Raw genomic sequence first — 10,118 nt, forward strand, 5'->3', positions numbered from 1 at the left:
TATGAGGAAAGACTGAGGCACTTGGGGCTGTTTTCACTAGAGAAAAGAAGGTTTAGGGGTGACTTGATTGAGGTGTACAAGATGATTAGGGGGTTAGATAGGGTAGACAGTATGAACCTTTTCCCGCGTATGGAGTTGGGTATTACAAGGGGGCATAGCTTTAAATTAAGGGGGGGTAGATATAGGACTGATGTTAGGGGTAGGTTCTTCACTCAGCGAGTCGTTAGTTCATGGAATGCCCTGCCAGTAACAGTGGTGGACTCTCCCTCTTTATGGGCATTTAAGAGGGCATTGGATAGGTATATGGAGGATAGTGGGTTAGTGTAGTTTAGGTGGGCTTGGATCGGCGCAACATCGAGGGCCCAAGGGCCTGTACTGCGCTGTATTCTTCTATGTTCTATGTTCTATATGTCTTAAGTCAAACCAGAATCTTATTATCGTTCATTGTTCTTTAATTTTCGCCAGTTCTCACCTTGAGGTTTGAAACACGAACCTCCAGATGATTACCCTGGAGTAAAGGATTACTTGCATATGGTTTTATCTTAAATTTATTAAACAATCAATTTTAATGACATTTATTGGATGATGAACAGTAACCGAATTTCCATTAGCATTTTGTCCCAGCATAATCGAATCATTTATTGTGGGATTACACATACCAATGTGGAGGTTACGCATTTTTGCCTGTATGCACCTTTTAAGAACTAACTGGGAAATTCTTAGTGTATGTAGCTAATTATATGTTCATTTCGAATTTGTCACGTTGATGAAGTGAAAGTCCTGATTATCATGAGCAAAGAAATGTAAGCATCAGCAGTATATTTTTAATATTTAATTGACTAATAAAGAGTATGTTTGAGCGTTTTTGTGTCTTATTTATTTTGCATATTTCAACAATATCTTTGATGTTGATTACCACTGTTCCTATTTGGCACGGTTAATTGACATTTTTCCATGTAATAGTCATTTTTAATATCGTTCATATTTAAATTGCTCATTTCTTTAATGCAAAGTTCACACTCTAAGACAAGCAATTGTGAGTTGACATTCTGGTTAAGAGCTGCAAAGTACATCCCAACTCTGAGCTGTAATGTTATTCTTTTGAGCATTGGCTATCGAAATTCATTTAAAGAAATGCCTTGTAAATATATTCTCCCAAGTGATGATATCAATCTAAATATAACAATTAATTGCTCGTATATGTGTTTGTGTATTATTTATTATATGACAATTAGCTGAGACGAATATTCAATAACTAATTACATTCTTTATGTAGATATATTTAATATATATAGCGTGTGTATTTGCAATTCTGTTGGAGATACTGACACAATTTGATATGGATAAGACTTGAGGAAAGATCATTTAGGAGATATTGTTAATATGTTTGCAGATGACACAAAGATTGGTAATATAGCGGACAATGAAGAGGACAATAAAAAGACAAAGACATCTCGATCCCATCAATAAGTTTGCTGAGGAATGGCAGATGGAGTTTAATTTAGATAAAAACGAGATGTACCATTTTCATAGATTTCGTAAATCAAAGTAGGACAGGACTTACATACTCAATGGTCGAGCCCTGGGGAGTGTTAAACAAAGAGATCTGGGGGGCAGATTTATAGGTTCTTGAAAGTGGAGTCACAGCTGGGCAGGATGTGAAGAAAGCTTTCAGTGCACTTTCTTCAATGGTCAGACATTGAGGATAGAATGGGACGTCTTGTTGCAGCTATATAAGCCAATAGCAAGTCCACATCTGGAGTAATCTGTACAGTTCTTGTCACTTTACTATAAAAAAAGTTTATTACTAAACTAGAAAGAGTGCAGAGAAGAGTAACTTGGCTGCTATAAGGCTGGAAGCTTTGAGTTGTGATGAAAGACTGGATAGTCTGGCATATTTTAGTCTGTAGCGTAAGGGTCACATTATAGAGGTGTATAAAATCGTAAGAAACATAGTTAAGGTAGATAGACAACAGCTTTTCCGCATGGTCAGGGAGTCTAAAACAAGAGAGTATTGATTTAAGGTGAGAAGGGAGAGATACAAAAGGCTCCAGTGTGGGTATTTCTTTCACGCAAAGGGTAGTCAGTGTCTGGAACAGGCACCCAGAAGTAGTAACAGGCTCTAGTGCAATTTCATCATTTAAGAAATATTTGGATAGACGCATGGATGGGATAGATCTCGAGAGATATGAAACAATTGCAAGAAAATATAACTAGTTCAATTTTGAAAATTGGGCAACACGGACAAGTTGGGCAGTAGGCCTGTTTCTATACTGTAAACCTTTATGACTATGTCAATGTAACTCATGCAAGGGGATACAAATCTGCAGTTACCGGTACATGGGGTGCACAGCAATTGTGAAGAGTGAAATTGGAATTGAAGACATTTCACTTAATATACATGTATAGCTGTGAGTTATATGGAGGAAAGTGATGGAAACGTATCCTTGTTCGTTAAACCTGCAATTTATAATATTAGTGTTATCAGCAAGCCCAAGATAGGAATTACTGCTAACTAATTATCTATTATAATGAATATTTAAATGTAAAAATATGTTTCCTTATTAACTTTAAATTGTAAGTTTATGGTCAATTGCAGTTTCTTTAACAAAAACAAACCTTTTATTCAAATAAACCTGAAAACAAGGAAAACAATAAAATGTGCAGGTTAAGTGAACTGGCTAAGCTAAAATTACGCATAGTGTTCAGGGTAGGTGCATTAGCCAGGGGTAAAAATAGAGCAATAGGTTTGGGGAATGGGTCTGGGTGGGTTACTCGTTGGCGGGTCATTGTGGACTTGTTGGGCCGAAGGGCCTGTTTCCACACGGTAGGGATTCTAAAAAAAAAAGAAGTGCATGCTTGTATCAATTGTCAAGTCAATTCACTAATTTATAAACAATGGACTGGCATAAACACAGTCAATGGAACAATCAACTGATTTTATTAAACATGGAATAAACACTTGACTAGCTACCTATTATTTCATTTGTGTGTGCAGCATTTGTCATGATCCAATATCACAAGCAACGGTAATGTTCTAGTATAAAATACATCATTCACCTCCACTGTTACAGTAACTAACAGTAAGCTTATTACTTGTGTAACAAATCCTTATACACAAATGCTGTTTTGTCTGAAACAATCACGCAACTAATATTTCAGTGCAAATTATAAATGATTGATCGCATCTCGTAACCAATTGTTTATTGTAAGACTGTAAATAACAAAAACAGGGTGTATTTGCATCCAAATATATATGATCAATCAATTTTCGAATCAATTATATTGGTATAAATGTTTCACAATGGCAAGGAAAACACCGCTGTTAAAGCAGATGTTTATTTCTGCAGAAAGGATGTTTCAGTAACTTATAAACAAGGAGTAATATCATAAATATTGTCACTGTCCTAACGTAATACATAGGATAATGACTTACTATAAATCAACCTCCAGCAACCAATAACACACTCTTAATCTGAGTTTTTCTTTCAATGGTGCGAGTGGAGATTCAGACAGCCAGCGTCTTTTGATGAGATCAGGCTTGTTATACTTACTTTGTCTTGATCGAACAAATATATGTCTACGTTCAACTTCTCAGCTAAAAAAAAAACTACCCTTTCATGTGTACAACAAAGCGTAGACCATTTGTGACACAGACGCCAGGAGTGACAGTTACTTGGTGCTTTATGGAATAGCTACATTCCTTTGCTCCAAAATGAATCGACTGCCCAATGAGGGACAGTTGGCAGTTGATGAGGAATAAGTGCAGATCCAGGAGGGAATGGAGCAGGCAGTATGCTCATGTAGAATGATCAATAAAGAAACAAGGTAGAAACTACATGTTGCTCGATTGATCTTTGCAAACAGCTCTGTAGGTGGACATTTAACTTGTAAACAGGAAACCCACAGATTAAACCAACAATTCTGTAGTTTCCATCTGGCTATTTTTAAATGCAACAGAACATTTCCATAGCTGTGCATTTAACTTTATAATGACTCAACCTTTATCTTCACAAGCAAATAAGTTAGTATAAGTCTCAAAGTGAGAACCTCGCCCACAGCAATGAATATCGTATCTCTATGTACTCTGGTCAATCTTTTGTCAGGTTCGACATTCTTATTTCGAATTTGAGGGGCAGGGCCAACGGAAAATGCAGTAAAGTGAAGTATTAAGTGGCTGTATAATATAAATTTTATGTTATGGTGAGAAAAAAACCTCTTCTTTCCTTCCTTCCTTTATTTCTTTCTCTTTCTTTCATTCTTTCTCTCTTTCGTTCTCTCTTTCTTTCTCCTGCTGTTGAATTAAGTTTAAGCCTAAATATTTCACCTAGATCATCATTACCATTGGTGGTCGTTGAGGAAGAGATGGTACTTTCCTGACGTATAACATTAAACTTGTGCTAAGCACTTTTTTCAATCAAAGCAGGCTTCTTCTAACATGTTCTGTTTTCATAGCTGTCGGCCCTCAGGCAGCGCCTCTGCAGACTCCAGCACTTCAGAGCGTTTCTGTTGGGAACACTGTTCAGATGATTTGTCACACGGGCTGGAATGCTGCGAGAGGTGTTCACTGGTATAAACAGAAAATGCGAGAACATCTGCAACTTGTTTACATCGTACGGAGACATTCACATCCAGCTGGGAGATTTTCTGGAGAAGTTAATGAGAATAGAACTATTTATACGCTTGTGATTAACAATGTCCAGAGAAATGATTCTGGTCTGTACATCTGTGCTGGTAGGAAATCGGGAGGTCATCCGTTCAGATTCGGAAAAGGATCGAAATTGCTCATAGCAGGTAAGGACAAAGACCGATTTGTAGAATTTATTATCAATACCTGCAATATTGAACGATAATTTAATGTAACCTCACAATCTCATCAGGCTCTCCCACCATTATTCTCTTATCTCCATCACCGAATGCAACCTTTTCGATGGAAACTGTCCCATTGATGTGTTTAGTGAGCAACCTCATCTCTGATATCCTTCACTTCGTCTGGAATGTTTCCACTTGGGATGCCAAAAGTTGGCCAGATTCTGTGGCGATAGATTCCACTGGGGCAAATAGTATCAGAAGTCATATTAGAGTGCCAGCAGAAGTTTGGAAAAAATACTTCACCTGTGCTTGTTCGGTTCAACTCAACACAACTACAATTCTGGTCAGTCAGAGTTCCTCGTATCAGAGAGGTAAATATTGATTATATTTGTTCACGCTTTGCTTAGAGTTAATATGAGACTTTATTGTGAACATGACGATCATTAACCGTCAAAGTTCCTCCCTTACTTTGTATCAATATCAAACGAACATTTACTTCTTTCAAAACACTCAATCTTTTGCTGTTTAGCATTCTGAATGTTTATTAGTCGAAGCAAATCATTTCTGCGTCTTAGTAGTACTATATTAGCATATTGTTAGTAGGATTCTGAACTTTTGCTAATTAAAATGGGAATATTATTAGCTATGTCTAGTTCGCCAATTTTCCTCTTGATTCATATGAAAAAAAATCCGTATACATGCATTCATATTCTGAACATAATTTAACACAATTGGTGATTAAATTTAAAAGAACTTAAAAATAGTGTTCCTCTGAAGAATCCACCAAAACATCGTTTTGATAATAATATCACCATATGCAACTGTCCTCACATCCCTTTTTCTCGTGCTGTTTGCACCATTTCCATTTGATGCATGAATCTCATTTATATTAATTGTGTTCCAATTTTGATTAAAACTATGTTTCCCCAGCGCATTTCATTAGTTCTCTGCTTTGCAATTCTTTGCTTGAGGTAAATTTTAATGCTTCCCTTATCACTATTTGACCTTATGTTTCATTTTACTTTTATTTTTTTCCACGTAGTTGACAAAAACCACTAGTCCATCTCCCTGCCAAGGTCCTGATTTTCCAACATTGCACATCGCCTTCTTATTTGAATAAAAAAAGACGATAAAATATTTCACCCATTCGAATGTCATTCCAAAAGAAATATAAACTATGAAGTTTGTTAAGGAGAAAAGTAACAGTTTTAACGCAGTATTTGTAAAGTAACATAGCCCCTTGCAGAGTCAAAAGTGTACAAGAAATGTAAGGTGTACCGAATTCCGGAAATTCGGGGTAACTTGCCTTCCAAGATGCTTCATTTTATTGTTTGCAAAAATTAATATAAATTTCACATTGAAAACACCTGCTTTCAATGGTTAAATACTAAATTGCCTAACTGATGGGTGTGTTAAGATGCAACTTTAAGCATTATATTGTTTACTCAAGTTGCAGCGTGTGCTGGCAAGACCTATATCAAGCTACAGTCACCAATTATTTTGATTTAGCATTGATGGTTCCTCGTGAGCTGTCTGCAAGTGGAGTGTGGTTAGGTTGTGGATTTTTAAATATACTTCTGCCTTCTGCAGAGCATCCTGAATTTCATTGCATTTTAATGTTTTATGGGAGTTCATCGGTACTGATTGTCCTGGTTATGATATTTACTGTCTACGTGGGTTGGAGCTGCAGGAATTCTGACTCAGGTAGGAAGTGTCCTTTGGTGTTGTATATCATCTTTGTATCCCGAACTCAATGCATTTTAAATAAAGATCTGACATATATTTTACATCAGGAAACTGGCACATGCATCAGAAATCCACAGACTATTCACCACGTGATCCAAAGCCGGAGGTAAATGCATGAAAATCGTTTTTTTTTCCCCTCTCTCTGAATGTATTCTTTCCTTTCGCTGGTTTTATGAAAGGCTTAAGAGATATGGGTTAGGCAACATCAGATTACTGATCATTTAATTGCGATAAATGTAATTTGCAACAGTTTGCCATTTTCGCAGCAATGAATGTAATTGGAAATGCCAATTGGATATTTAATATCAGTAATTATGAATAATTGCAGAATGAATCCTTCATTGATGAGGAGGTAAGTGTGTTAGACAAATTTGACGATGGCTCCTGGATGTAAGGAAGACAATGACAAGATTCAGTTTAGATGATTAATTAGTTTAAATCATGTCATGAAGCGAAATGCATGAATTTATAAGAAAGTGGCCAAATGGGAGAATGTTTGCAAAGTTACATTGTTTTATAAAATGGTCTTTTATTTTCATATAGCCCCTCACTTTTCTTTCTTCATGTCTCATTCTGTGTTTCTACTAATCTTTCTGACTCGTATCACTGTAACAACTATGTAGTTTACTCCACTTGTGGTTTACACCAGAAAGACTTGCAGTGTTCTGGCTTTGTAACAAGGGGACACAACCTTTAAATAAGATCGAGCACTTTAGAGGTGACATATACAAGGGCATGGGATGTATGGAATGTCTCGCCCCTTTTCTTCTTTGGTGAGGTCGATGTTCAATTGGGAAATGATTGTGGTCACATGGAGATAGAACGAGCTATTATCTAGCTGAAGGAGGTGGGGGTCGGATCAGCTTAAAGTGTTGAATCGCCACACACTGTTCCTATGTCTTTTTGATGGAAACGGTTTCTGATTTCTTCTATAGACCCTCTACGCTGAATTGGCCTTTAATGAAGATCTGATACTTTGATGGGACGAACACTCATGAAATGTTTTCTCTTATTGGAAAGTCAGTAACAAGCGCTCTTTAGGAGTAATTGAAAGAACCTTTCCTCGAACTTGTACTGTGCCTATGTATTTTAAGACCCATTAACAAGAAGGTGGAAATTTACCTCGAAAGAGCATCTGACACAATTGACTCTAGAGCGTGAAACTATCGCCAGACGAAGATTTCACTATCTCTGACCAATGTCATTCTTAATTATCTGATGAATTCCCACTCCGAAGTGGGATTGATCAAAACAGAAGTGATTCAACCACTATTAAGGACTGTTTTGATTCTTGTTTTTTATTATTCTCTCAGGTATGTAGACATTGCTGTCAAGGTCAATACACATTAAGAATCCTAAATGATTATTTAGAAGATAATACAAAGTTTCACATGTATCTGATGTAGATGTTGAATGACAGGGATATCAAAGTGTCATTTAAGATGATGATAAATATGTTGAACTCGTGGCACTGGTAGAATAACTGCATATTTATAAATTATTATGACGACAAGTTTGGATTCGAATGTCTGCTTTAATTTGATTTGATTCATTGTTGTCACACATTCCTAAGCACAGTGAAAAGTTTTGTATTGCGAGCAGGGAAGGCAGATCATAACACAGAGTGTTTGCAGACTTAGAATTGAGGTTTGAAGTGTGGAATGGTTGTAAAAAATGTGAGAATAAGATCAGCTATACAGAGCTCAGAAAAATTCGAGCGATGTCAAAGCCATTTCGTAGGCTCCTCGGACCCTGCTAGATATATCCCTGTTAATATCAATTCTGGTTTTGGACATTTCTTCTAAATGACATTTGTGATCTCATAAATGTCTCATAAAGTAGCAGAAATCTGGAAATGACGGTGGCGTAGCTCATCCACTCTTTCAACTCAATTTCTCTTCCTGTTCGTCGGTTTAGTTTCTACCAACTTACCTTTTGGAGAGTGGTAATTCAGCCACAGCGGCATTACGCTCATTGAATATGGTGGTCGGCTGGATGATTAATTACGAAGCAGTGGCTCAGGGCCTGACCGGGACTTTCGGGGAGTTCCCCATGTTCAATGTGTGGACCGATTGTGACATTGACTCCCAGCGTGGGCAACAACTGGATCTAGGCTTTGACAGTCTAGTGCGTGACAATGGCTGCGATCCCAGGAGCGAGACCAGCGCAGCGATGTCATTTCCCCGACGTCTGCACCAATGACGAGGGCAGTGGAAATTGAGTCAGTGTGGGGGAAAGTTTGTCAATCTGTCGAATGTTTCGCCATCGTCGGACCTGCAGTCCCAGCATGGTGAAGCATCCAAGAAACACTTAATCATAATAAGAACTGCAAAGTTTAACTTTTATCTTTTATTGTGATATACTATGACTGACTGTAATGTTAACTTTGAAATTTGTTCCTTCTTCCTTATTACCACCTTGTTAAGGTTTTGTTCCCAGGTACTTGTGCCTAAGCTGGTGCGTATGTGGAGACATTGAAAAGTTTTCAGTGTACTCTTGTACATTTTTTCTTGAGTACATGTAACAATAACGTCTAAATTAAAAAAAATTAGAAAATCAAATAAAAAATCAAAATCAAATCGATGAACCAACAAAACTCATGCAAAGATTTCCATTTTATGACATTAAAATATCCAGTATTCTGGACAGTGAGGAAGGCTATCAAAAATTGCAGCAGGACCTTGATCAGCTGGGGAAGTATGCCTCGAAATTGCAAATGCAGTTTATTATAGATAAGTGCAATGTCTTGCAATTTGGAATCTCAAATCAAGGCAGGAGTTTCCTGTTGTATGATCGGGCCTTAGGGAGTGGAATGGAACACAGTGACCCTGGAATTCAGGTGCAGAGGTAGACAGAGCAGTGAAGGCGTCTTTTGGTACACTGGCTTTCTTCAGTAAAGGCATTGAGTATCGAAGTTGGGAAGTTATGCTGCAGTTATACAGGACATTGGTGAGCCTGCACTTGGAGTATTGCAGTCTGCATTATATATCTTGCTGTAGGAAGAATGTTATTAAACTGCAAAGAGTGCAGAAGAAATTTACAAGGATTTACGACTCCACAGTGTGAGGTGTATGGGGAGTTTGGACAAGCTAGGACTTTTTTTGTTAAGAGTGCCCGAGGCGGAGTGGAGAATCTTATAGAAGTGCATACGATAATAAGAGGCATGGATCGGGTGAATGCACTCAATATTTTTCTCAGTGCTGGGGAATCGAGGACGAGAGGACATCAGTTTAATGTTAGAAGGTAAGGAATAAAGGGAAACTGAGGGGCAACACTTTGTTTACTCAGAAGGTGACGTTCATATGGAATGACCTGCCACTGGAAATGGTTGAGGCAGGTCCAATAACAACACTTAAAAGACATTTGGACAAATACATGAAAACGAAATGTTCAGAAGGATATGTACCAACTGCAGGGAATGAGCGTAGCATCAGTGGACATTTTGGTCAACATGGACCACTTTGGGCTAATGCACCTTTCAACCACGCTGTTGGTCTCCATGACTCGATATGGAAATGACAGCTTGAAAGCGAATTGAAAGCAGATGAAATAAAAGAACA

General features: G+C 37.6%; 1 protein-coding gene across 1 annotated transcript; it reads left to right on the forward strand.

Annotated features, from left to right (window-relative positions):
* The first annotated feature begins 4,306 nt into the window (after positions 1-4,306).
* On the forward strand, positions 4,307-9,090 carry LOC122552425 (uncharacterized). Its single transcript, XM_087984971.1, has 5 exons — positions 4,307-4,794; positions 4,881-5,183; positions 6,403-6,516; positions 6,606-6,664; positions 7,494-9,090. The coding sequence occupies exons 1-5, from the start codon at positions 4,527-4,529 to the stop codon at positions 7,536-7,538; spliced, it is 789 nt and encodes a 262-aa protein (XP_087841097.1). The 5' UTR covers positions 4,307-4,526; the 3' UTR covers positions 7,539-9,090.
* Positions 9,091-10,118: the final 1,028 nt, after the last annotated feature.

The sequence above is a fragment of the Chiloscyllium plagiosum genome, unplaced genomic scaffold (assembly GCF_037043375.1).
Source record: "Chiloscyllium plagiosum isolate Xiang-an unplaced genomic scaffold, Cpla_swu_hap1 HiC_scaffold_50, whole genome shotgun sequence".
Classification (NCBI taxonomy): domain Eukaryota; kingdom Metazoa; phylum Chordata; class Chondrichthyes; order Orectolobiformes; family Hemiscylliidae; genus Chiloscyllium; species Chiloscyllium plagiosum.